This window comes from Colletotrichum scovillei (genome assembly GCF_011075155.1).
Source record: "Colletotrichum scovillei strain TJNH1 chromosome Unknown Contig00009, whole genome shotgun sequence".
In the NCBI taxonomy this organism is placed as follows: Eukaryota; Fungi; Ascomycota; class Sordariomycetes; order Glomerellales; family Glomerellaceae; genus Colletotrichum; species Colletotrichum scovillei.
Window position 1 is genome coordinate 3,483,662 of NW_023336267.1, and position 26,579 is coordinate 3,510,240.

The 26,579-nt window shown below is 53.2% G+C and overlaps 8 protein-coding genes across 8 annotated transcripts; 4 read left to right on the top strand and 4 right to left on the bottom strand.

The window, feature by feature from the left end:
* Positions 1-9,683: 9,683 nt before the first annotated feature.
* HER10_EVM0006098 (uncharacterized protein) lies at positions 9,684-10,136 on the top strand (the record flags this gene model as incomplete). Its single annotated transcript, XM_035475693.1, has 1 exon — positions 9,684-10,136. One exon carries the CDS (start codon positions 9,684-9,686, stop codon positions 10,134-10,136), a length of 453 nt encoding a protein of 150 aa, XP_035329422.1.
* A 1,222-nt stretch (positions 10,137-11,358) lies between these two features.
* HER10_EVM0009157 (Snf7 family protein) lies at positions 11,359-13,221 on the bottom strand. Its single transcript, XM_035478656.1, has 2 exons — positions 12,449-13,221; positions 11,359-12,384 (listed from the first exon to the last, which is right to left on the bottom strand). Exons 1-2 carry the CDS (start codon positions 12,494-12,496, stop codon positions 11,746-11,748), a joined length of 687 nt encoding a protein of 228 aa, XP_035329817.1. The 5' UTR covers positions 12,497-13,221; the 3' UTR covers positions 11,359-11,745.
* A 1,039-nt stretch (positions 13,222-14,260) lies between these two features.
* HER10_EVM0011590 (Wos2) lies at positions 14,261-15,154 on the top strand (the record flags this gene model as incomplete). The annotated part of the gene is made up of 3 exons (XM_035481018.1): positions 14,261-14,288; positions 14,447-14,839; positions 14,943-15,154. The coding sequence occupies 3 exons, from the start codon at positions 14,261-14,263 to the stop codon at positions 15,152-15,154; spliced, it is 633 nt and encodes a 210-aa protein (XP_035330113.1).
* Positions 15,155-16,094: 940 nt separating this feature from the next.
* On the bottom strand, positions 16,095-17,873 carry HER10_EVM0007701 (RNA recognition domain-containing protein; the record flags this gene model as incomplete). The annotated part of the gene is made up of 5 exons (XM_035477247.1): positions 16,095-16,380; positions 16,431-16,507; positions 16,557-16,721; positions 17,554-17,583; positions 17,637-17,873. 5 exons carry the CDS (start codon positions 17,871-17,873, stop codon positions 16,095-16,097), a joined length of 795 nt encoding a protein of 264 aa, XP_035329641.1.
* A 908-nt stretch (positions 17,874-18,781) lies between these two features.
* HER10_EVM0007703 (oligosaccaryltransferase) lies at positions 18,782-19,632 on the bottom strand. The gene has a single exon (XM_035477249.1). The coding sequence runs from the start codon at positions 19,329-19,331 to the stop codon at positions 19,176-19,178; it is 156 nt and encodes a 51-aa protein (XP_035329642.1). The 5' UTR covers positions 19,332-19,632; the 3' UTR covers positions 18,782-19,175.
* A 162-nt stretch (positions 19,633-19,794) lies between these two features.
* HER10_EVM0004173 (short-chain dehydrogenase) lies at positions 19,795-22,567 on the bottom strand. The gene is made up of 5 exons (XM_035473825.1): positions 22,356-22,567; positions 22,000-22,294; positions 21,826-21,938; positions 21,580-21,773; positions 19,795-21,529 (listed from the first exon to the last, which is right to left on the bottom strand). The coding sequence occupies exons 1-5, from the start codon at positions 22,405-22,407 to the stop codon at positions 21,440-21,442; spliced, it is 744 nt and encodes a 247-aa protein (XP_035329189.1). The 5' UTR covers positions 22,408-22,567; the 3' UTR covers positions 19,795-21,439.
* On the top strand, positions 19,984-21,097 carry HER10_EVM0001150 (uncharacterized protein; the record flags this gene model as incomplete). Its single annotated transcript, XM_035470906.1, has 2 exons — positions 19,984-20,603; positions 20,653-21,097. The coding sequence occupies 2 exons, from the start codon at positions 19,984-19,986 to the stop codon at positions 21,095-21,097; spliced, it is 1,065 nt and encodes a 354-aa protein (XP_035328845.1).
* Positions 22,568-23,498: 931 nt separating the features above from the next.
* On the top strand, positions 23,499-25,054 carry HER10_EVM0010272 (uncharacterized protein; the record flags this gene model as incomplete). Its single annotated transcript, XM_035479737.1, has 1 exon — positions 23,499-25,054. One exon carries the CDS (start codon positions 23,499-23,501, stop codon positions 24,603-24,605), a length of 1,107 nt encoding a protein of 368 aa, XP_035329961.1. The 3' UTR covers positions 24,606-25,054.
* Positions 25,055-26,579: the final 1,525 nt, after the last annotated feature.

Here is a 26,579-nt window from a genome sequence, read left to right on the forward strand (position 1 = left end):
CAGCGGGATTGTATAGGTTCGGATAGAGAGGATGGTGGATGACAAGAACGGAATATTGGAAATCCTGTTTTTGGCCTCTTTCTCTCGGTGATGACTTTTGTCCGTGTTTGTACTGCACCCGAGTAAGTCAGATGGGTTGAATTGACTCTTGCCTGCAGCTGCGCGTATCTATCTGTGTATACGAAAGGGAGTGGCAGTGTGTGGGTGGTGTCTTTCGGCGTGGGCGGGAAGTGTTGCTGCTGATGGTGTTGTTGGCTATGATGACGCTGGCGCTGCCTTGCGATGACGCTTGTTATTGCTGATTGCTGATGGTTGTTTGGTGTACTTGGTGTTGCTTTTACCGCCACTGTATGGTCGAAACACCGAGATGACTCGAACACGGGCAGAAAGAGTCATGATATATACAACTATACCAGAGTACGGTGTTCCATCATGTATAGAGTATCAGTATTGCTTCAATAGTACCTTTTCTGGCATTGTGTCAACTATCAAATGTGAGAAACATCATGGCGCAAACAAAGCTGAATCGCAATCGCCGCTCGAGTGCCGCGGGGAATGTTCCCATGGGGCAACGGGAATGGGGTTGCGAACGGACGGGCCTGGCTCCGTAGGCGCAAGCGGTCTCGAAGACTCCGACTGGTCCCCAGCCCAGCTGTGTCTGCTAGTTGTTCGTACTATAACTAAGTCTATGATCGATACGCAAGGGAGTCGGAGACAGAGCCGGCGATTCCATTCCAGCTGCCATGCCCAATCCAGATATCATCAAATTCAGAGTTTCTGACTCTGCATCGGGTCTATCCAGGCTGCTTTCCGTCTCTTGGTGTCTCGGTGTCTCGCATCCTTCAATTGTGATTGTCGACGGCCCCTGTCGGTGCGATTGTGCCGCTTGCCCACCCCCACGATGCAGCAGTGACAAACACGAGGCCGGCACCCCCTACTGTGATACTGAGGCCGACCTACTGCGTAGAACGGGAGAGAGAGACAACCGACGGTATTAGCGATGATTGTGTGTGATGAGTGGCAGGGGTTTGAAGAGGAAGACTGGGCGCCGAGCGACGATACGGAAGAGGCCCGCAGACCGCCGACGGGGAAGCGGCGGGAGCTGTCTGCCTGTCTCACAGCGCACATCTTAGTAGGAGCATCGATTTGGCGATATCGACAGGCCAACAGCGGCAGAGCGGCAGCCAACCAGCCAAAAAGAAAGAAAACGGAAAATGAATGAGCGGTGTTTGACCGCCTTGTCGGAAGGGGGTGAGGGTGTGAGTCTGTGTCGGGAATCATTGGTCGCGAGAAGAGGGCACTTGTCTACCTTACCTACACCGTAACAGGGGAAGAGTCATGATCCAGAAGTACCTTTGCGCCCACTTTGGGCAGCAAAGATACTTGCAAGGGACCAAGAGAGTTTTGCCAAAAGCTGGTAATCCGCGGGGGGCCAGAACGGATGGGCAAAATGCAGGGCATGCTGAGAGCTGGAGCGTTGGAGCTTGACTCTCAGGCCCTCTAGGCGGTTCGCTAGGGACTTGTCCCCGGTGGCATCAGCAGCAATCACTGCTAATCGCTGCCCCATTCGAGGCCCGACAGCGGCATGAGGGGGCCCTGGGGGGGCCTGTGGCCTGGGGCCAGCCGTTTGAACACCCTTCGCGGGCAGGCGCGCTGGGCCGCCGGCTGGGGATCGCCCTTTCCTTCTATCTGGCCCTGCCGCCTTGGGGGGCCGACCGTTCAGAAAAGTGTTCTGGCCGGGGGTCTTTTTCTGCCTGCCCTGTCCCGCGCTCTTGCTTCTTGCGTGCCCCTGCCCTGCCCCTGCCCCCCGCGGAAGGCAGTCTGGGCTGCCCCGGGCCTCGGGCGAGCCCAAAGAACTGGCACGGGCAGGAACCTGAAGAAAGCAGGTACCTTCCTCCCCAGCAGAGGTTAGAACGGCAGGAAGGTACTTTGCTCCTGCCCAGACGGGCGAGACTCGAGAGGAGAGACGGGAAAGAGAGACCTCGGTGCGCTCGGTGCTTCTCCGTCCAGACTTTTTGCGCCGTCTCAAACGGCGGGGGGAGGGCAGAAGGCATTTCTCTCGCTGCATCGAATTTACCCGTCACCCATCTGCCAATCTGGTCTTTACAGTTACTTACCTTACTACAGTACCTTAAGGTAAGGTAGGTAGGTTTTCAACTCAACACGCGCTACCGCTTCACCCTCTGATTGGACAACCCCCCCTCAAATCGTCAATCGCTCGCTGAATCTCTACAACTTTGACCGAGAATTCGAGTCACAGAAGCGGCCTATCGCATCCGTTTGATTTTGATATTGACATTTCCACTCGCCATCGATCATTGTCGAGTGTCAGTCAGTTACACACATAGCATACACCCCCTTGGCTGCTTTTTCTGCTTCATTTACCGACTCATCGCATCAAGCAGAACATCTCACCCCCTCATTCTTGTTAGATTGTCGGGTCCCAGCTGCGAATGTGAATCTCCATGCGCCTCGATAGGCTGGAAGCCCCTCCTGGGGAAGCCAAGGATGAGGGGAAGAATCAAAGCAATGCCTAAATGCGCGCCCGCGATTGACTGAATGCATTCGGGGAACTACAGGAAGCACACCGACTTACCGCATACTTTCTGACTTACAACGCCTCACCGCCGCCTGGGCCCTGCCACCTTTGATGCCGCCCAGCGATGGTGGACGTCCGATCTTGTTCCTGTTCCAGCGACGACAATACCTACCTAATCACGGCGTACCTTTGCCCGGTAAGGTCCAGATGCTGCCAATACCAGATTGCATGCACCTCAGGTTGAGGCCTTGTACCTCCATCTGTACAACACCACAACAACAGCAAGCCACATCACCAACACCAACGCCAACACATATCGGGAGCCAAGAGAACGAAACATTGAAACGAGATGTGCCAGCAAATCTGCCGTGGCTGCATCCAGCACATTCTCATCAATCCCACCGCCTAGGTACCTCCCCTTCCCCAGGGCTGATGCTGATGGTTCTCTGGGCGCATCGCATCGCATTGCATCCGCGCCCATCCCGCTCCAGTGACAGACGAGAACGGCCACGACGGAAACTCAACTAGGAACTTCCGTACTGATCTTTTACCCAAACTTTACCAATTTGCCCGTACATGATATGGAGACCAAAAAGCAAACTAGGGCCGCCAGCCAGAACGGCCATTTCCGGACCCCCGGGCTCGCTCACGGCCGTTGTCTCTTTTCTTTCCAGGTTCCTGTCCATCACTTTTCACTTCCCGACTGTCCAATTGCTTTTCGGCCGGCAAGTTGCTGCTTGGGGGGCCCAATCCACTGGCCCGGTTCGAGATCCCCGGTCTCAGAAATTCCGTCAACTATCACCATCTGGCATCAAATCGTTTCTTTTCCGTCAATTTGGAAAGATTTTTTCTTCTTTCCTTGCACTGCTTGCAGTGCTTGCTGGGGGTCTTGGAAGTCTTGGGCTTCCCTCTCATTTCCGGCCCTGTCCCCTGTCGGCCTGTTGGGCTCGGTGCCTATTATCGCGACGGTTCGACCCCAGCTTTTTTATCCACCCTTCCCGGCTGCCCAGCCTCTCCCGTCATGACCCTAGGCATCTCATCTTAAAAATATGGGAAAATTCCCACGAGGCGTACGGATACAGCTGCAAGCCTGCAAATCCCAGGTGCCCGGAGTCAGGTTGGAAGCCAGGGCCATGTTGACGAGGTCGACGAGGTTGGCGGGCTGGCCAGGGCAGGGCGAGGCGAGGCGAAATGGAAAGAAGACATGGATCCTTCGTCATTTGCGACGCTTCTTCTTTCATCCGCCAGGAGTCGGGGTTCAATTTCCAGAAACACACGGAGGCGCTTCCGTACATCATACAGAGTGTTGGCAGAGTTACAGATGTATCATCGTCTCATTCGGTAACACGCAAAGTGACAGTCAACACCTATCATCCCCGGCCGGCAAACCAGCTCCATCTACGGATATAGACTAATTACAAAACACTCAATACTTACACCAAACTATCCATGGATACGAATCGTTAGTGTCTATACGTACGTGACGGAGTACGGACACACCAAGTTACCAACAAGGTTGTGTGAGTTGGATGATTCAGAGCAATCACTTGCGGGAATGCGACTGGTCTAGATGGATGGCCCCCGGATGCGACGCCGCGATGCCCCGACGATGCGGTTGGTTGTCGATTGGAATTCCGTTGGATGCCCGAATTTCCTCCATTCCTCCACAGACAACCACCGACATCACCAACAAGCCCAAAGTCCCAACCCTGACCACCACCATCACCCATTCCAACAAGCGAGAAACCCCCCGAGCGAACGCGCAACACAACCCGGAACCGCAACCGCATCCGCATTCAAACGAAATGCGACGACAATCATCAACTTACGAATACACCCGTTCGTGAGTGGATGGATGAATGGATGGTGTGCCTTGCTCAGCTTGCTTCTGACTGTGCTGCCGCTGACTAGTAGCTACCATGCTCCCCCAACATCCAATGTTTCCGAACCGCAGAACTGACACCTGAGACGTCCAACCTAATTCCTATTCCAGACGCAATACGACTCAAACAACGGGTATAATACACATGCACTCACACACACCAGGCAAGGCGGTGACAGGCGCATACCGATAATTCAGACCGCCCTGTCTCTACTGTGTACAGCACACCGAACAGGCTTACCGCCTGGCTATCGCTTCTGCTCCCTGCCTGTAAGATGCAACTTGCCTGCCTATTCAGAAAGTAACACACCGGCGACTTGCTATTCGTGCCTTTTTCAACTGCTCGTTACCGTCGCGAATCAATACGGCCGTGCTGACTGGGCTCCGGCTCAGCCCGCGGCGAATGCTTCCCCGGCCTGAGTCAGACTGGGGGTGGCGCATTCGCGATTCCATTCCATTTACACTGACCTTCGGATACGTATTGGTACTCAGTTTAACTCTGTACACGGCGGTACCACCCACCTTTGTTTCCCCGGATCGTCCAAGCTGTAGTTGCGGCGGCGGCGGTGGTGGTTTGTGGAGGGTGTGTATGTGTGTCGCCAGCCTTGGGATGAGAACAGTCAGGCCAAATCAACCCCTTTGTCAGTGACTCAGGTCCTGGGTTGTTGATGGATTGCTGACCCGAGTGACCTCACCTAAGAATAGGGTACGGATGGGCAAGGAAAAGCCGTTACGTTGCGCAGCGTAGGAACCTGTAAGTTTGTGTTCCTCCGCTTCCACATCCCTCGTTCTTGTTGGTCGCACAAACGAAGAAACGGCGAGATCGTATTGGGTCTCGAACGCGAGTTTGCGACGGGCGGGAGAGGAGAGGGGCCCCTTCCCCCGCGAATAAGCCATCTCCATCACCGTTTGCGTCGTCAGCATTCAGCAACGACAACGGATTTGTCGCAGCCCATTTTCGAATGAGATGGCAGAGGCAGCAACTCGCAATATGACTGGACCCCGCCATCAACGGCAGAGTCTCGTCCCGAATTCGGGGTTGTGCCACACCGCAGGGCATCCCGTTCCTGGACCTGCCAATTGTGCCCTTGCCTTGGCTCTGTAAAAGGGCGGCGGGAATGTATCCGCAGGCACGCAAGGGGGAGTGAGAGAGAGAGATAGGTAGATGCTAGATCAACCTTCAACCACCAGCTGGGCAAGCATTTCCAGATATCCGAGCATACAGCGAGCTAGCACGCAGGGGAAACCCTCTTTGGCAATTCAAAAAGCTGAAGGCGGTCATGACCCATGGACCTATCGAGACTGGCTGACAACTTAATTCCAAGACAGACAAGATAGACAGCGATCGTTCTGGACTTGGTCGCGGCAGGCAACATTCTTTAGAGTTTTGCATATTCCCTGCCCATCGATTGCCCTGATTTTCTATTTCGTCCAGTGTCTGGCAATGACTCCGACAAGTGACTTGTGGAACAACCTCGACGACGACAAATGCCACCGCAACAGCAGCAGTAGTAGCGGCGGCAGCACATGCCTGACGGGCGAGCGGCGGCGCGGCTGCAATCGAGTCGCATCCGGTCCGTGCCAGCTACAGGACTTACTCGACGATCAACACCAAGCGATAGGTAGCCGAGGCGGTACACCAATAGGTCGAAGGGAAGAAGCAGAAAAGATCAGACTGAAACGGGATTAAACCACGTACGGGTTATGTTCCCCTTCGCAGTCAAGCTCTTTGGGGTAGCTACAGGACGGTGTGGTTATCGACACCGACGCCACACCGAGCAAAGCACCGCAAATCGCTTCCGCCTGTCACTTCTTTTTTCCGCAGTCCCCCCCATCAGGACCCTTTCACAAGCTTGCGCTCTAGATGGAGAGGCTGAGGGAGAGAAGCCGAATAGGACCCCGAAAAAAAAGGAAGCCATCACAAGCGTCTCCGTCCCGCGAGGCCCGGCGTTGCATCTATTTGCAACAAGTGCACCGAGCACAACCACGCACCGGAACAGCCACCGCGGCATCGTCGACCTACCCAAAACCGCAACGCCCGACCGCGCGACGACACGACGCCAACGCCAAATGAAAACCCTTTAGCTAGGTATCTATCTATCGGGCGGGTGTCGCGATTCATGGTGGTAGCGTTCACCCCCTGGACCAAACGCGCACCGAGCGACCGGAAGGATGCCCGCGGGGCTAGGGGGGACCGGGTTACAGACACCAGAGGACCAGGAATTGAGATTGTCCGCCCTGGACGACCTTCTAGAAAGCCGCTAGACGGTTTTTTCCCTTCTTAGCCTCCTTCTTCTTCCTCCCCCTGCGACCGCGGAAGGGGGTGTGGATGTTTGGGTGTTCCTTATCCCGGTTCATCCCCCCCGTCCCCCGAAATTGGACCGGCTGCGGGTTGTGGGACCCGTAGAAGAGAAGAGCAGAAAGCGTGGTTTGCGTGGGTGTGTGGGTGCAGTTGCGGCAGGGGGTCCTGTTCCGGTCTAGCGGGTGATTGCGCGCTCTTCTCCCTGACGTGCTGCTGCTTTGAGCGTTTGGGTATTTGCGATTTGCGGTTTGCAGTTATTGCCCTGGGACTTTCCGGCTCTTGCTCGGTTGCTGCCGGATTAGTCTACCGGGTGGACGGAGGGAGGACGACGGAAATGGTTATGCAGTGTGTGGAATGCATAACTCTCCCTTCTTCCCTCCCCCTGAGTTTATGCTACCGGAAACGGTGGCTGCGAAACGGTCAGACCGTTTTGGGATTGTGGGACTGCTCGCCCCGAGGCCATAGGTACACCACTGAAAGATATCCCCATCGATCGGGGAAGGTTGTCAAGATGGGATCTGCGTTCGGCGTTCCAGAGCCGTTGAGCCTTATTGCGGTTCCATCTCGTGGAGATGAAGATGGAGATGCCGCAACCGCCGGCCGAGAGATTGGGGAGTGTTCCAGCTGACAAGAGCGTTGTTCATCTCTTGTTCGTCGCGTGCGTTGGAATTTTGGTGGTCTTACATCAGCCATTCTTACGCAGTCTGCTTTGGGGGCCGGGCCTGGGGAGGTTCACCGGTCTCGTCGTACGGATTGTCAGATCGTGGGGGATCGTCGGGGTGAGCTCCTGACTGATCAGTGATAGGCTGAACGGTCTGACTGGGAGCAGAGCCGCTTATGAGAGCTGCTTACAGATGGCATGCTGGGTCAACTGCTTCTGGCTTCGGGCCGTTGAGCTACTGTAAGATGCGGCTTTGCGGCGAGGGGAGAAGTAACGTATCAGTGTTGTTGGCCTTCGAGCTGCGGTGAAATTGAACATTGGGACAGATAACAGTGTTTGTATGCCTATTGCTATGCTGTGTGACTTGACATCAAACAAAAGCGAGGCTTCGCGAGACTTTGCGTGGTTAAGCGGCCTGCTGCAGAAGATCTCCTTTCTTGTGTGAGAATGTTGGGTCACACATCGCAAAGAATGAGGTTTCTAGATCTCTAGATAGACAGTCTGGTTGAAAAAAGTCCACTGACCTGCTTCGTGGGAACAAAGTCAACTCGTGAGACTCATTGAGATTCATCCGGAACCGTGCATGAATAGTCACATCGAGTTTACACTTAGACCAAACCTCTCACCCAAACCAACTAACCCTCCCAACGATCGATCGTGCCCATCTCCATCGAAACAGCAGAATCTGTTCGCCGTAGAAAGACGCGCTACTGCCGCTACATCTACACCAAGCAATAGTCTCTCCTCTCCAGTTTGATCCTATCCAACGCCGAGATCGAGTTTCCTCGACGCCTCGGGCCGGATGTACGTCGACGAAAACGGGGTGAAGCAGGAGTGGAACTGCCTTAGCCGCGTTCGTCGCGTATCGTGGAAAAGGCGTTTAAATGGATGCAAACTTTGCATGTTATTAAGCCGGGGAATTTTGAGGGGAATGGGGCCGGAGACGGGGGATGGAACTCGGGATCGGGATCGGGGCGGGGACCGGAGTGGGAGTAGGAGCAGGAGTAAGAATGAGGCCAAGGCCGTCTCTGGGCTTGTGTATCATGTTGGTGATGTCGGATCTGAGAAGGGGGTTCATTTGACTGGCGGTGGGCATTATCTTGAGACTTGGAGGGTGGACGATGAGGATGGGGAGGGGGAGTGGTTTGCTTGCTGAGATGAGGTTGCGAAAGTTATTTTCGAAGACGGCGAGTCTCTGAGAGGTATCGTGGTGTTGAGGGAGATGTCTGAGTTGAGATTTGTTGATTGTGGTTGTGGTTGAGGGTTTTGAACCGGATGCGGTACGTTCGAGGGGACATGCTCAGGCAAGAGATGAGAAATCAGATGCGGACAAGCCAAACATATCTTACTTGCGATATCTCGATTGGTTGAGACTCAAGTTTTCGAGTTTGCGGCAAACATGTTGCAAGGCTTTGACTGCGATAGGAAACTGATAGATCGAACCTGCTAATCTCACGATATCACGATCGATGGTGCAAGACAGTCTTGACGCTCCATCACCAGCCCGTCTGGGCATCACTGATAGGAGACCAGCCGCCAAAGGCCTGTGAGAGCTTCGTTCTAGAGGTGGTAATACCACTCGAGGAACTTCTATTCTGACAACACGATTTTGACTGTACCTTGGCCTCGATGTTTATGGGAAGCAAGAGGCGAGATGGATGTATATCCAATGACGATATGTGCGTCGAGGTCTACCAACTGAAATGTACAAGTCACTTGCTAGTTTTACCTAAAGATTTGCCTCAAACAATGCTTGAGTGCTAAGAAGGGGAAAATTTGCACTTCCTATCACCAGCTCAGATCAGACGCGGGACAGTGAGGTTCTCACCAAGACCACATGAATAGGTAAATCATCACTATCATACAATGCTCAATGAACCAGTGAAATTCCTGCTTGGCATGCTGTGGACAAGTGCTTACGCCCCTCCAACCATCCTAGTAAGTTGATGGGTCGAATGCTGTAAAGCTGCCAAAGCTGCAGGAAACCCCCATGTCTTCAACGGTCTCGATGCTACCATAATTCTTCATGAGGTAATTCGAGCGTGGGAAGTATGTGATATCAACTCCTTTCTTGGCATAAAGTGTGATGATCGATAGCGTCCCCGCAAAACCCCCTCTTCTGCTTGTTGTTTGATGATGTGACATAGACTGGTATATAGCGTTGAGATATGTCAGAATACAATAGACGGAGGACGTGATTATGTCCTTCACTCATTTACCATCGTTATTGCGATTAGCTCATACCTACTGTCTTCCCTCGCATCTTGGACCCTCGAGAAACCAAAATACCAAACAAAATATGACAATCTCCCCCGAAGTAGCAGAAACCATCCGCCGCAAGAAGGCCCAATACTGCCGCTTCGCAGACACATGCGACTGGGACCGCTTCGACACAATCATGCTCCCCACCCTCACCTTTGAAGCCTTCGACCTAGACGGCAGCATCCTGACACTCAACGGCGTTCCGTACCGCTGGACCTCGCGCGAGGCGTGGGTCGCGCACTTTAGCGAGGCCTTTAAAGTCATGCAGACGATGCACCTGACGGACGCGGGGGACCTGGAGCAGGTTTCCGAGGACGAGGTGAAGGCTGTGTTTGGGGTTATCTATCATGCTGGGACGAGGGGGTCGGAGTCGGGGTTGCATTCTACTGGTGCCGGGCATTATCATGAGACGTGGAGAAGGGTTGATGGGGATTGGTTCATGGAGAGGTGTTGTATGAAGAGGTTGTATTCTAAGGTGATGCAGATTTGATGTTTCTACGAGTTGACGGCGGTATGTAGGGATTGGAAGATGAAGTTTTCCATAGTCTGAAAGTAGTTGGTGGTGTTTTCTACTTCGGTTCGCCGTTAAACCAGAGGTTGTTGAGCTTAGAGAGAAGACAACAGATTGAACAGTTTTCTATTCTACCTGATGTTCTCTCAGTAGCGGTAGGGCACGATAGTATCACGGCAAAGTAGTGGCATAATTAGCCTCCTGTGTTGCCGATGCTGTTTCTCTCTCCGTCCGGGCCTGTCTCATTTCTGATGCCATCTCCCTCCTCTCTTGTGATCTCTCACCACTCCCTACTTTTCCCTTATTTGTTGCTGTTTGTCTTCCAATCTTAAATATGCTTTACGATGTTGTCGTCGCTCCCTGCGAACTTAGTCAAAGTGGTCCAAAGGTCCGATGGCCTCGAGACAAGGAGACAACCAACCCAAGTAGAATTCTATCTCGCATGCTTGTTAGAGGGCCTCAGGGCCGAAGACTAAAACACTATACTGATCTAACATCAACATAGTATTCTGACAAGGCAAAAGTCGTAAATCAGTATCTAACCGATTTTCACATACGATCACTTACTGGATCAGATTATGAGGTTCTGTATATGTCCAAGAGAGAATGCCATTTCGTTCCTCAGCCTTTGGTAACTCGCACATGATCCTTTGGCAAAAGCTGCTCCGATGGAAGCCACGATGTCAAATTGTCGAAATCACTCTCAATTTGCCGAAGTCGATGTTGTATATAGCTTTAGTAGTTGATCTTGACTTAATTTTAATTCATTTCAATACACCAATTAAGTAAAATCCGACATCAGTACCATCATCCATGGAAGAATGACCGCAAATCGCCCAACCGGCCATTCGAGAGGCACATGTAGCCTTAGTGAAAGAAAACAATGGGAAGACGGACAAACTGGCAGCGAGGGATCTCACCATAACCAAGTGTTTTTCTGAAGACTTTCACAGACAATGCCCACCGAAACGTGATGAACACCTTGCTTAGACAGGATAAGACGGCATTCTCCGCTGTGAGACATGGCGGGCGCTGCCGAGTTGAGATCTCAGACCTTGAAATCACGACCAGGGATATCTGAAAGGATCAATGGAAAATTTGGCTTCACAAACAAGGGAAATGGTCTCTTTTGGTTTATAATGGAAAGATCAAGTATGGCCTAATTGATCCCCCACGTCAAAACAACGGGCTGGACAAAGTCGGAAGACATTTTCTCATTTCAGGACTTTCTTCTGAAGTCTTTGAACTCATATAAATAGTCAAGCGAGAGGAATCGCGCAGTGTCCTTTGGCCTAGAGCCACCAGTCTGACCTTTCAACACGTGAAGACAATGTTTACTTCTGAATGATGGCTACTCCAAACGCCAGACGAAACATGAAGATGACCCGGGAGCACAATGAGAGCCACAGAAACTGTCGACTTATGAACACTCCCGACAGATCGCCTGTGGAGGCTCTGACAGACCTGGACGTGTCTCCGTCGCTGTATCCAGACCCTTGTGTGAAATGTTGCCTTCAAAAAAGCTGAGCTGACAGAATTGGCCCGCGAAACAAAACGCCGTACGCCGTCTTTATCGATATGCAAGCCCTTAGCTCCGCAAGGCCTCCAGTCTGTTGCGCATCTGGTTCATCATAGCCTCGGCATCCTCTTCCTCCTCCTCGACCTCGACCGGCTTGGGTTCTTGCGTGACCGGCGCAGCGGGAAGCTTCTCCTTGGACATACGGTCCTTGAGAATTTCACCGAGAACCTTGTCGACCTCGCCTTCGGCCTCCTCCTCTTCGAACTCGTCCATGTCCTCGGGCAGACTCTCGCCGACCATCTCTTCGATGATGCCGGCCTTCATGAGCTCCGCGCTGAGTTCCTGCATCGTGCCGGCCAGTTCAGGCAGCCGAATCAGACGGTTGACGTCCTTCATCACACCGACGCTCGCGCGGATGCTGCCCTCGATCTTCCTCACTGCAAACGCCTCATTGACCTGCATCTGCACGCTGTTGAGTTGCGCCTTGGAGGTGACTAGGCGATTGCTCGTCTTTCGCGCGCGGATGAGTTCCCGCGCAAAGTCGCGCGCCTCCTTCTGTGCTTGTTTCTGTCTCGTCGGGTCTCGTTGGGCTCGCTTATCGGCTTGGAGGATGAGGTTCTTCGTCTTGGCCTCGACTTGCCTGACTTGGTTGATGTCGCGGTCGAGTTTACGGATATTGGAGCGAATGAGAGCGTTACATTTCCGCAGCTGTCCATATACAAACTCATTAGAAGTTTCCCCACGTACTGCTGCCATGACGGGCGTAATCTACCTGTTGCTGCGGATCAGGCTTGACGAATATGGCTCTCAGCGTCTCCATGTTGTGCGGATCGACAAGCAAAAGTGCTGAAGGAAACCGTCAATACAAAGACCCTTGGCTACCGAGGCGTCTTTATGGTATGTAGTGGATGGTTCTTCGTAGCGCGTTGTGTTAGGCTGTCGCCAGCCTCGTCGTTTGCCAGGTTCAATCAGTGCTGCCTTGGGTTGGGAAGCGATGTGTCGTCATTTCCTGCTTGCCGCATCGACTGATACGGCTTGTAGTGGGGGATAGTCGTCACGTGGGGAAAGTGTGATTGATATGTTCTTAATCAGCTGAGTGCAAGTAAGGAGGGAATGCATCTGACGAATACCGCATTAAGCGAGTGGGTGGTTGACGCTGGATGGGGGGCCTGGAAAGCTTCGGTTGACTGAACTGGCACCTTGGCAGTAACAAGAAACACATTTTGAGTCAATGACTGCAGCACTAAGTTCATCCTGAAATCTAAATGCCATTCAATCGGTACCCATTGGCAGGATGAGAGGTATCTTAGTCGAATAAGAACACGCTCGCCCCTGTGTCATCCAGCGGACAGTTTGGGAATCCGAGTGCGGGCAGTGAGTATCACACAGGCAGGCGAATCGCACGTTCCGGGCGGCCCGTATTGCAGCAAATGAGACCCCTGGTGGATAAGAAATCGGCAAGGGCCCACGATGATCTCACTGCCTGCCTTAGTTGACCCGCGTCGGAAGACAAGACGAAGTTACGCTGTCGTGGCTGGCTACCACCTATACATAGATGGATGTCAAGCAGTTGGATGCTCAGGCCCGGTTGGGTGTCGGCTCCGACGCTGAGGACCTGGGAAACAGAACGAAGAACAGACTTTCGTCTTGCCGGAAGATCAAAGATTCCAGATCGCCTTACATTAGTTGACACAAGGGAACAGACTGCTCCAGGTCGATTTTGTTGTGTGCATGCGCCTGCCATGATGCGCCTCACCAAGAGCTGCAGGCAAGCGACATCTATCCACTCAGAATGCTTCTTACGCCTATTTCGTGGGGTTGCAGGGGGCTGGAAAGCTCTTTCGGCCGCGAAGCCAACGTCAGCAAAGAGGGGAAGACAGGGAAACAGGTACTCGCATCTGGGGCAACAGTCCCACATAGTAAGAAGTACCTGGTAGTAACTGGAAAGACAGGAAAGAGGCTCGGCCAGGTACCTGGCAGCGCCAAAAAGAGAATAGGAAAAAAAATAAAATAAAACAGCCCTGGACAGGACGGGAGGGAGGAGGGGAACTTGGAGGGGGGAAAAGGAGACGGGATTTCTAAGTGTACAGTGCGTTCAGCCCTGCCAGGGTCCGGTCCGCAGCGGCCCAGTGGTGGTGGCAGCACCAGTTGGCCCCCAGTGCCAGTGCCAGCCTGGAGCTGTTAGTGCTGCGAGGTACTCCGTAAGGTAGGTGCTCTGTGCATCCTGCCGCCTGCCTGGTGTGGGTTACTACCAAATCTTTCGGATTCGAGCGCCTTCTACAATTGCCCGTGATCTCCAGGCGGTAACTGGAACCCACCCGGCCTCACCCCAACCAAGGGTCCAGCCTTTTCAAACCTGTAGCCTCACAACCCCCTCCAGCTTCTCTCTTCCACACACTTTCAACTCCTCCAACTCCAACAGTCGTTGTCGATATCTGCACAACTTCTACACATAATACCCCTTCTTACTAGGTCAATTTGCCAACCGCGATTGCCTTCTTGCGACACATTTGCGCCTCGCGTGAATCAACCTACCCCTCATCCCCCGTCATAGCTCCCTGCTCGACAAATTCCCACCAGCAAAATGTCTGCCACCACACAAACTCCTGAGGGTACGTACAAGCTCATTTTCCCATTTGGCGCGTTCTAGGAATTGAATCGCCGGCTTCTACATTCATCGGCAACTGATGCTATCTTCATTCCTGAATTCACGCCCTTAACCCCCATGTCGGAACATGCGCCGAAGCTAACCCGGTCTCTTCCCCCACAGTTCTTTGGGCTCAGCGCTCCAGCTCTTCAGACGCCTCCAAGAACTTCGTCTACTTGACGATCACCGTTCCCGATGTTCCCAAGTCCAGTCTCAAGGTCGACCTGAAGCCTACCGGCCTGTCCTTCAGCGGTACCTCCGACTCTCTGAAGCGCTCGTATGCCGTTGACCTCGAGCTGTACGCTGAGATCGACCCCGCTGAGAGCAAGGTCAACCACACCGGCAAGAATGTCGAGTTCAAGCTCCAGAAGAAGGAACTCAAGGAGGAGTACTGGCCTCGCTTGCTCAAGGAGGCCAAGAAGGTCCACTTCCTGAAGACCGACTTCGACAAGTGGGTCGATGAGGACGAGCAGGACGAGGCTGCTGAGGAGGACTTCTCTCAGTTCGGCGGTATGGGTACGTGATTTACAAACTCCCTTGCAACCCAACACCCCGCCATGACGGATTACGGCGCAATAGAGCCTTTCCAGTTTCAAAGACTAACACGTTCGTTCACTAGGTGGCATGCCTGGAATGGGTGGCCCCGGCGGCGGCGACTTCGGCGGCATCGACTTCTCCAAGCTTGGCGGCGGCGGCGCACCGGGTATGGAAGGCTTGGGAGATATGGAGGACGAGGAAGATGATGAGGATGACGATGACATGCCTGCCTTGGAGGGCGAGGAGGACGACGGCAAGGCCGCACCTGCTGCTGACAAGTCTGCTGCGAAATAAGCAATCTCTTCCTTTATCACGCACCCCGAGACGACTTTCCCGGCACTTTAGGCCAGCATTCTTGGCTGCAACGCCCGTGGATACCGCTCTAGACTAACGACTATGAATGTACTTTTTCGAATCAAAAGACCAAAAGAAAAGACGACCCGTGATCTTTGGGATTGGTTTCTACGTATTTACGATGAGAACTCAAGGTGTGGTAGGCATTTAGCGAATGGATATCATGATTCTCTGAGCATTCTTTCGAACCCCACCGTGGAAGTCACTTCTCAGCAAAAGCGGTTCATGGTCTCTGTCCGTCTATAGGCGCTCGGTGTACGAGGATATGTTAAAGGTCGACTTTTTGCGCCTATGAAGCCGGGAGACCTACTCCGAAATCATGGGATGGTGAATCGATTCGAGAAATCAGCCGTGTTCCTTTTTCTACATCCTCAAGGGTCTTTGCATGCCTGACCGCAAGCTGTCATCTTTCCCACTTCTTCTCGCCAAATGACTGAACGATTAGCTCGGACACTAATTAATCACGAAGAACTTCACGTTGCGTTATTGAATCTCAAGTTGGGGGCTCGGCGCTTTGTGTATTAGAGTCTGTCCGACTTGGGGATCGCTATAATACATGCCCTGCTATAATTTGGGCGAAGCAGATGGGTGATGTGGTGTTCCGGCTCAATGAAGCCGTGGTTGGTGTTTTTGTGATGTTTGGGAATATTTGCCGGAAGGCCGAGGGAGGCAGTCTGAGAGCTTGAAAGAAACCAAAACATGTCGAAACCAAAGCCATAATCCCGTAACCTCCGTGTCTTCTCTCCTTCCAGCAATCTGTTTGAGAGTATCGGAGTCGCGCGCATAAGGAAAGTTGAAGGGAGCCCCCCACACAATGTGCCACTTTGACCTCCTCAGTGCCCAGCGTTATGTGATTGAGTCTGTAGTAGCTATGTGCCATTTACATGATCTCATCCTCCATAGCAGCGTCGCCGTTGGTGGCTGCGGGAGCAGGAGCGGGGGCAGCGGCGTTCTCATTGGGGTTGGCACCAGACTCGAAGTAATCGGCCATCTCGGAGTCAAGCTCCTCGGCCGTCTTCTTTGCAGGACGGCCGGTGCGCTTGGCACGGGGCTTCTTGCCGCCAGTGCCAGCAGCGGCAGGGCCACCCTTACCGGCGTTCGCGTTGTTATTGTTGTTGTTGTTGCGCTTGTTGTTGGCAGCAGACTTGGGCTGAGCCTTGGGTTGTCTGTTTTCTTGTTAATACGAATTCTAGCATCTCATGGAGATTTTGCTTACGTGGTGCGCTCAGCAAGAGTCTTCTTGGCAGGAGGGATGACGTTGGCTGCCTGAGAAGCCCCAACAACGATCTCAATCTAGTCCCCGTTAGAGTGTACATGAAAGGGCATGATTCGAGAAGCTTACCTTGATCGGGCGGTTGTCGACGAGAAGACCGTTCAGCTTCTGGAAGGCCTTGCTAGCGCCATCCGCCTCACGGAATGTGATGTTGGCAATGCCACGGCTAACAGAGTTAGGTCCGTAAGAGATGTCAACTCTCTTGATGGGTCCAACTGATGTGAGAAAGTACTCCTGAAGGGAAAGTCGATGTTAGTTATCCGTAAGCGTTGATATTTCAATCACGAGCGTCGTCCGAACCCGAGCCGCACGAGGGGCAAGGTATCGGCAGAAATCCAACAGTCGACCGGAGCACAGGAGGTTGGCAGCGAGCAGAGCAGTGAGCGTTAGTACGCACGTCAGCGTCCATCCCCAAAGAAGCCCCAGTTGAAGCCATGGCTGCCTCATGTTCAGTTGCCATCAAGTCGGAGGGTATCACCCCAAGTCGTAACAGCTGCTGTGGGGGAACGTCGTAACACATGGCCGTAACACCAGTTTCAGACCCAAATAGCCATGTGTATGTACTTTGCCCCGAAACCCCACTGAAAGGCCATCCGTCATTGTAGGTTCGCGAATCGATAGCAGCGAAGCTATGTATCGAAGCCGTCCTGGCCTGTGCTGCGACGTTGCTCACTGCTTTGCTCGCTGGAAAGGGCTTCATATTGCATCATCATGCTGATGAGCGGTGCCAGACCAAGCTGGTCTTGTGGATATCCGTCGAAGACAGCCAACGTCCCATATTTTCAGTCGGCTGTACCAATTTCTTGGGCGCTGACCAGGCTACCTCAAGTTTGGACTGTGTTCGCGCGACAGGGACGTGCTCAACTTCTGTTGAGCTCTGCGCCGTATCTCAGGATCGCAGATATCGAGGAAGGAGGCTTGGCGGTGTCTTGACGGATTCCGTTTGGGAAGCGGCAATGGCCACAGTGGATTTGATATCGCTACGACGCCGGCTGGGAAGGAGAGCAGGCGAGAAATAACATGTCGAACCAAGTCCGAGGGCTGAAGAGCCTTATCGGCAACATACCTTGATCTGTTGCTCGTTGACATCCTTGGGCTTTGTATGTGTTAGCTTGCCGCAGAATTGACGGAGTGAGGGAAGTAACTTACCAGGTTGCTCACGATGACCTTGCTGTCACCAGAGCCTTGCGCGGGCTTGGCGGCATTAGGCTTGTTGGCGGCGGCGCCGCGCGCAGGTCGCGATGTCTTCTGAACACCGCCGACAGGGGCAGCGGCCGCAGGGCGACCACCAGTGGATCGACGCTGAGAGCGACGGCCGGGTCCGCCGGCAGAGCGGCGTTGGGTCGAGAGAATCTCATCGAGAGACTGGTCAAGCTTTCCAGACATGATGATTGTGGTGGTGTTGGATTTGTTTGATAGAAAAATTTGCTTGCGATAATGCTGCGATGAGAAAGCAGCTGGTCGAAGGGTCTCTTCAAGTATTATTAGGTCGTGAAGAGCGTGATGCGAAACGAAGTGCTGATGTGATGAAGAATCAAACTCTGACGCGTAGAAGCTTGCGCGCGAGGAGTGGTCGGCCTGAAGAAAGAGGTAGAGAATACAGGAGCTGCGCAAGAATTTGATGATGCAGCTGAAGAAGAAAAACTTTGGTCTGTAGGTCGAGGGGTCTTTTTGATGTTGGACGGGGAGGTTTGTCTTTGGGAAGGAGAAGGGTTGCGAGATGAATGGAATGGGCGGGTGAAGGAAATGGGAAAGGAGACGGGGCAAGGTGTTGGTGCCAGCGGAGCGGCAGGCTGCGGCGCGCCTGACCAAAACAAGGGGGGCCTGAGGACCCCGTTGACAGCGGGAAGTTTTGATTGGTCGCACTAGTCCTCTTTGGGCCGAGAAGGATCCGCCAGAGCTGCTGCCTCCTCAGCCACACATCCCCTGTTTACGCCTTCCAACTGTTCCATTTCGGGAAGCAGCTGGTCAGGTCTCCTTTCCATCTCTTTGGCGCTGAGTTGAATGCGCCTTATCAAAAGTTATAACTTGCCGAAGCAAGAATTGGGGCAATTGAGGCAGGCGGTCCATCAACCAACAGGCCCTGGTGTCACTGGAAAGTACGATTGATTCTCAAGATTTGATCAGCGCCACCGCCAATATTTTGAGTAGGCTGTGGCATGGCCAACTGTCATGAGGCATACACAACATTTACTCAGAGAGGACAAAGGTAGGGGAGCTCAAGATCGTGGATTTCGATGTCTGTCAATGGCATTTCTGTCAGTGGCATTGAAAGACCGTAAAATGGAGGTTGTGCCTTCTAAAAAGTCGATGTTCATCACGTGAATTCAGCGCTGAGCCAGATTAGACTATCGTCTCAATGGTGATGCTCTAATGTTTCGATTTTGGAGGGCAAGAGCTTGTAGATGCCCCTGGTGTTTGCTTCTTTGACTGCATTAACTTGCGAAGCTCTGTGTTCTCTCAAGGGGGGAGCGTTTCGTTGTCAACCCCCTGAAAGATCGTATGGATATCACCTGTCCCCTCAGACACTGACATCAAATGCCCTCTCTCATCGCTATGTCGCCCCATGCCTCGCGTCTCGTTCGTCTCAGGGCAGTCGCAGAACTCTCAAATCCCTCTCGCCATATATATCTTACAGCGAATATCCCATGGCACCTGACTATTTCACTTGCGCCGTTTTGTGGCCTTCTAGGACACTGCTTTGACGGACTTCGCGGGTCGTGTAGCCTTCTCGGGCTTTTCCTCTTCAGTGTTGACTTCTACATAGTGGTAGAAGATAATGAGAACCATGGCAGCGGAGCCAAGGAAGATCGCAAGGCGGTAGAGATCGTTGTCGGAAATCATGATGGGCTCGGGATCGTTTGCGCGGCGATGCTTTTGGGTGATGTGCAAGGAGGATCTTCGGGAGGACTTCTACGTCTAGGCGTCAGTTTTCCGTATCAAGACTGCAATAGAAGAAAAAAATGACTTGAACATACAGTGAGTGTCTTACTTCCAAGAATCGATGGAAGGGTTTGAAGTTGTTCGTCAAGGTGAGCTGTTTGGACTTGCTGGCGCGGCGCACATGGAGCTTGAGATGGGGATGGCAATGGGTGACCAAACGGACAACTAGACCACTGGAGCTGCTGTCCACGTTTAGACCGGCCACGCTAAGAGTGACTTGGTGCTTGAGTCGGTCCTCCACTTCAGTACCGCACCCCCCTGGTCAAATCTGCTGTGACGCTCCGCCCCCACCAATGTAAGCCCTTCACGTGACCCGCCCACCGTGCCTTGAACTTCTGACTTCATCCACGGCGCTCCCACTCTTCTTGGATTTGCAGTGATGACTTTTTGCGTTACGTCGATCTGAGCGGACCCTATCGACTTGTCTGTCGACATCCCACAACAACACGAGCCTAAGTAATCCCGCCAGAAGCGGTTGCTCAGTCGTAGCAGAAGACTTTTGCTTCTGCCCACCAACCTTTTCTCGTCTCCAGAAACCGAATACCCCGCCAAGATGCCTCCCAAGAAAGTGGACAAGCCGGCCAAGAAGGCCGTCAAGGTCGAGGACAAGACCTTCGGCATGAAAAATAAGAAGGGTGGCGCGGCCCAGAAGCAGATTGCCCAAATGGCGTCTTCGATGAGGAATGGTGGCAGTGCCGAAGAGAAGCGCAAGCAGGCAGAGAAGGAGGCGAGAGAGCGTGAGAAGAAGGCGGCAGAGGAAGCCAAGAGGGAGACCGATATGCTTCTGAACAAGCCCGCACAGATCCAAAAAGTCCCGTTCGGTGTCGACCCCAAGACAGTTGTCTGCAACTTTTACAAGAAGGGCAACTGTGAGAAAGGCAAGAAGTGCAAGTTCTCTCACAACCTCGAAGACGAACGCAAAACGTCAAAGAAGAACCTGTACACGGATACTCGCAAGGAAGAGGAGGAGAAGAAGAAGGCCGAGACTTCTGCCGACTGGGACGAGGAGAAGCTTCGCTCTGTTGTTCTTTCCAAGAAGGGCAACCAGCAGACCACAACCGACAAGGTCTGCAAGTTCTTCGTCGAGGCTATCGAGGACGGCAAATACGGATGGTTTTGGATCTGTCCAAATGGCGGCGACAAGTGCAAATACAAGCATGCTCTTCCACCAGGGTAAGTGACATCAGTTCAGCGGTCAGTTTTCATGCTAACATTGTCACAGATTCATTTTGAAGACCAAGGAGCAGAGAGCAGCTGAAAAGGCCCTCATGGACAAGTCACCTCTTAAGACCCTTACCTTGGAAGACTTCCTCGAGTCAGAGCGACACAAACTTACCGGCACTCTTACACCGGTCACGCCGGAGTCATTCGCCAAATGGAAGAAGGAGCGTCTGGACAAGAAGGCGGCTGAGGAGCAGGCCAAGAAGGCCAAGGAAGCAACTGGTCGTGCCCTGTTCGAAAGTGGCAACTGGCGCACGACCGAGGACGATGAGGAGGAGGACGACGATGATGAAGAAGACGATGGAATGTGGAACTTGGAGAAGCTGCGTGCCGAGACCGCTGCTCTTCGCGAGAAGAGGGAAGAGGAACGTTTGGCTGCCATCAACGGTGGCCCTGTTCCACCAGTGGTACCAGAACCGGTAGCTGCCGAGGCGTCCGGATCTTGAGCTTCCTAACAGAGGAGAAACCTTCTTGTATGCGCCCGAGGCTGCGAGCATCACCACGAAACAGGCCGATTCCGAGCACCTGGAAGACCAGGTTCATCCGGCGGCCGTGCCCATGCTACGCCAAACCACGGTGGCAGATCCGTCTACTCTCACACCTCAAATCAATGAAGTATGACTACGTACGTAATGTGCACATCAACTTCCTAAGTTGAGTACTCGTGAGACTACCAATGGGGATATATTGAGGATCTTTGGCTACGTAGAGAGAGGCTAGAGATTACTGGTGGTTACATTCAATCATGACGTGGATCTATCTCAAAGTCTCCAGTGCCGCTTGCTTGCTCAGAACTTTTCCACGTACGGTCTGATGTCAATTTCCTGACTGAACGCGGAGCGGTGTTGCGTGTGCAAGTACCAGTAGGCATCAGCAATCTTGATGTTGTTAGCAATATGTCTGCTTCAGGGTTTTGATAATCACTTACAGCGTCCGGTGAAATCTTGCCGTCTTCTGCGCCATCGTTGGCAGCATAGGCCTTACCCCACGGGGTATCGATGCCTCCATCGATGATGGCGTGTGCCACATGGACCCCCTTCGGACCGAACTCGCGTGCTAGAGATTGGCCTAGGGCGCGGAGGGCGAACTTGCCTGCCGCAAAACCTCCAAACAACGCGCTGCCTGCGGAAGAAGGTCAGTCATCTTTCAGCTCATCCCCACTCTGACGACAAACCTTTGATGGATGCTGTGGCTCCAGTGATGATCAAAGACGGCGGGTGTGGGGAGTCGGACACCGACTCGAGCAACAGGGGAAGCGTCTTTTGCGCGAATGTGAAGAACCCCTTACTGTATACCGTGCGTGTTAGTCGCCTCTTGCAGAAGATCCAGCAAATGATGTCTCACGTACGGCGCGGCGTCAAGACTGACATCAAGCTCCTCCCGCTTAAGCTCGAGGAACGGCTTGCGGGAAAAGCCGGCGTTGACATTGTAGATGGCGGCGGCGAGCTTGCTTCCGGGGAGCTCCTTCTTGATCGTCTCAAAAGCGGCGTTGACCGCGGCCTCGTCTGTTGCATCGGCCGTGATGCCGAAGGCTTGGCCGCCAGCCTGCTTGATCTCGTCCACGATGGCGTTGTAGCTCTCTGGCTTGCGGGCGAGAAGCACGACTGGGTACGCCTTTGCGAAACGGACGGCTGCTGCGCGGCCTGCGGTTGTGTTAGTCATCGACTGTGTAAAGGCTACGCTATGATAGGAGTGAGTTCTGACCAGTGCCGGAACCCGCTCCGGAGATGATCGCGTAGAATGACTTGGAGGCCATGTTTAACCAGACGTTTGTATGTTTTACTCTAGAGTGTTGGTTTCTAGATGTTTATCAATTAGGAATTATGGAGTGAACTGTGACGATGCGAAGTGAGATAAATATGCGATGAGCAGATGAGGGGTTCAGTGGCTTTATGTCTTATTGAGGCTTGCATGTGGTCGGCCCGGCATTGTGAGATTAGACCATTGCTCGGATCCATGACGGCATTTGCGGAGGGCCGAACGGGATGCCCGATTATTAATGTCCCCTCTCCGGCAAGCTCCAATTACGGCCTCCGACCCGGTGCGAGGTGCGAGGGAACGAACATCCAGGAATCGATTAGCAAAGCGCCTTAGAAATGGCGAAAAAAGATCATTAATCAAATGCTGGCGAGCTATGTGTCGTGCAATTGAAAGGTCAGCCTGCGCATCCGCGGCCTTGTGTCGCTATTGACTTTATCTCATTCATTCCTGACACGCAGTTGACTCCGTCTCCTCCAATGTACTCAGATACGTCGAGTATCAATTGTACAGGGCCGGTGGGAGATATGGCTCCGTCAGCATCATGGCTAGTTTACGACGTCTCTATCATGAATAGCCATCAGTACAACTACAACTTGCGATAAAAGGTGCTCAACTTTTTAAACGGGTGACAATCTCAAAGTGAGATAGAGAGAATGAGTGACAACGAATGACATCGAGGACCTACGCCTTGAGGTAAGTGCGGCAATCACCCTTGCCCGCGGTGCGAACCGCCCTAAACGGGAAGTCCCCGCTTATTGCCAGTTCCTTCCCCAAGTTCCCTCGACTGCACTCGACTGCAGTCGCGCCTGCAACCTATCAACGCGTCGCTAGCTCATCTTTTCGACTTTACAGATCGACCTTTACAACATCCCCGGTCGATCTCTCAAGTGCGTCGAATTGCTCATAATCAACAATACGATACTAGATTGGTTTTGCATAGATCACCTCCAAAGCAAACCTTACGACAAGTCATCACAACTTATCACGACTACGCATTTTGGGAGCCAAGACCGATTAAATCTCACTCTCCAGCATGCTCAAAGAGAACTGTTCAGCTAGGACTCGTCGATTCTGAGCGAATTCACCATGCCACCACTATTTTCCACAAACTCAGGCACCAAGGATGAGTCCACCTCACAGGGCCCAAGCAATCCGTCTATCCCACGACAGCGCACCTTGGATAAGTTTTTCGGCCGACCGGGCAGCAGCATACCTCCGACATCTTCTACTTCAGCCGCTCAGACAAAGCCGAGGACATCAACAGCTCAGCCAGCGCCACGGCCGTCCTCGTTCGCCGTGGTTCTTCCATCGAGTCCTAGAAAACGTACAGGAACCACACCCATGAGGACAGTCGAGGACGACGCAGACGACCTGGTGATATCGGACCTATCACCCCAATTCAGAAGACTAGCAGCTCAGGCAAAAGTAGGCGTGAGCCTCGCCAAGCCAGCCTTACCAGAAGCCGTCGCAGATGAGCCAGAGCTAGAGGTGACTTCACCAGGGGCGGCCACTCCTCCACCACAGCCTCGCAAGCGCGGCCGGCCAAAGGGTTTTCGACCGAATCTGACGGGCAAGAAAGCCTCACAGGAGGCCGGTGAGGCAGGACCAAGAAAACTGCGACCGGATAGGCCCAAGACAGGCGCACTGTACGCGGGGAAGCGGCGAGGTCGACCGCCAAAAGCAGCTTCACCCAAGCCGCGAGAGATCTACAAGAGTCTAAACCCACACTTCAACACGTACATCTGCGAGTGGGAGGGTTGCAAGGCCGAGCTTCACAATTTTGCGACTCTGCAAAAGCATGTGTCGATTGTTCATACCAAAACGGTAGCAGCTGGATGTCGATGGGCCAAATGCGCCCAAAAGCAGCCGTCTCACGAGTTCCCCACACTGGCGGACCTCAAATCTCATGTGGAGGATCTACACATGCTTCCAGTCGCCTGGCAGGTAGGGGACGGGCCGCAAGTGTCGTTCAAACGATACGATCCCGATGATGGGGCCAAGCTTCCTGACTACCTTTTTGACAAGGCTGGCAACCAAATCACACCGTCAATCAAGGATCAGAAGGAGGAGGACTTGCACACGTGGCGCAACAATAGGCGGAAACTCAAGGATCTTTTGCTTCTCAGAGACCAGAATCTGCCAAGCGAGGAGGAAGACGACGACGCAATGGAGGAGGTGGCCGAAGGAGCATGAGGTGGCTGATGGTTGTGGCGCAAGCAAACAGTTGACGTGAATCACGGGCTGAGTCCTGGCGGCTATTGGAGGCGACGACAACACCATCGAGACGATACTGGACGGCGAGGCGAGCACGCTGACAATGCTTGTGAGGACCAAGCTTCATGGCATGGTTTCGGATGAGGGTTGACCGACTGCGCCTCCCTAGGGATGACGGAGACTTCAGGATAACGGGGGTATCCGCTGCTTAGAAGGCCCCTGGAAAGTCGTGCAACGGACTCGTTCGGCCAACTGGAAAGGCCGTTGAGCGGTCTGCCGCTTCCCCAGACGAGCATGGATGATTTGTCGAGGGCTCACTTGACGGGCAGCGGATGGGCCGGGAGAGTCGTCGTCGTCGTCGTCGTCGCGTGTCTGAGCATGATTATTCATTCGAAAGGGACGACTTGGCATTGCGGCTCTTGCTAAATTAGACACTTCAGGCTGATGCAGGAAGGGAAGGGAAGCAGAAAAAAAAGGGCGCCAGGGACGAAGTCTGGTCGCATTCCATCTTACATCATCGGCGGGGATGTGCGGTGTTTTGTGGGGGAGATTGCTCAACGTTGCATGAGGAGGCGAAGGTGGAGTGACACCTCGGCATCCAGGGAGGGCCGCTGTTCAGGAAGAAACATGTCCCAGCCCTCCTCTCTCGCGCATTCAGGGCATTCGATTCAGCAGGGCTGCGGGAAGTAGGCCGGCCTACCGGATATCAGTTGAGTCGAGTTTCTTCTTTGCAGAGGTTTCGGGTGGGCGAAACGAACAATTGGAACAAACAAGATAGGATAGCACGATATCCCTAGGTAGAGCCGAGAGGGGACCACCTACACCCAAAAAAAGAACCTGAAGATCGGTTCTAGAATACTTCCCATGCAGCATTACACGCCTAGTACATCGACGGGCGGCCGACGGACTCAAGTGCCAATGCAGAGGAAAAAGTGAGAGACTGGGTGAAGACTGTAAAATGATTCGTCAAAAAGCGTTGGACACGAACGTGACAAGCCAGCCACACCAGCTAGGTACGGAAGGTGGCGATGGGGGATGGCGCCGCCGCCGTGTATGCTCGCGACTTTTCTCTACCCGGTCGAGTTCTCTCTTGGAGGCTGTAGAGCCCAAGGTTGATTAACAAGCAGGCGGGAAACCTATCTAGTGCCCCAGACGACTGGATCGCCGGCCATTGACCCGCGCTGTGTCGTGGTGGTTTGGAGGGCTGAAAATGGACCGATTGAGGGGGGGGGGAGGGGGCATAAGTACTCTGTTGTAACCTAACACCACCTGGTACTAAGTTACGAGGGGCTGGAGTGCTAGCGCGGGATTGCACGACGGGTGTGGTTGATGGGAGCGTGTCTTGCAAAAAAAGAGTGTTGATAGTGTGTGACAGTGTCTTATTAGACATTTCAGGAACAAGCTCGTGTAAGGTTTTTTTTTCCCTTTTCGTCTCTCGTCTGTCCAAGAGTTGAGCGGTAGACGTGGAATGGCCTGCGAGGTCAAACGCAATGAGGCTTTTATTTGCCCCGACATCTGTGCCCATTTCTGCATATTCGTCTGATGCTGGGTGTTTTGCACGAGCCCTCGAAGGGGGAAAAAAAGATAAAACATGTCAACGGCGGGGAACTTCCTCGTGAGGACGCAGGAACTAGAAAAGAGAGAGAGAGAGTGTGTGTGTGTGTGTGAATCAGAGACTGGGGTAAAAGATTGACGGCTGTTGTCGTGGGAAACATTGTTATGAGTGCTGGGGCTCTGGCATGTAATTGCTGGTGAGGCTTTCGTATCTCGAGCTGGCGCCGGTGTTATCTTGGCTCTTGACAGTGCATGGGCTTGCGCTCAGTAGTCAGTAACAAAGCCCATGTTGTGCGTTTTGTTTATCCTGCCATCATCGTCGACACTGGCCGGAGGGATGAGAACGCATGAGTAAGAACCAGAATGCTTCGAAGCCAAAAGGGAGAAAAGAAACAGGAA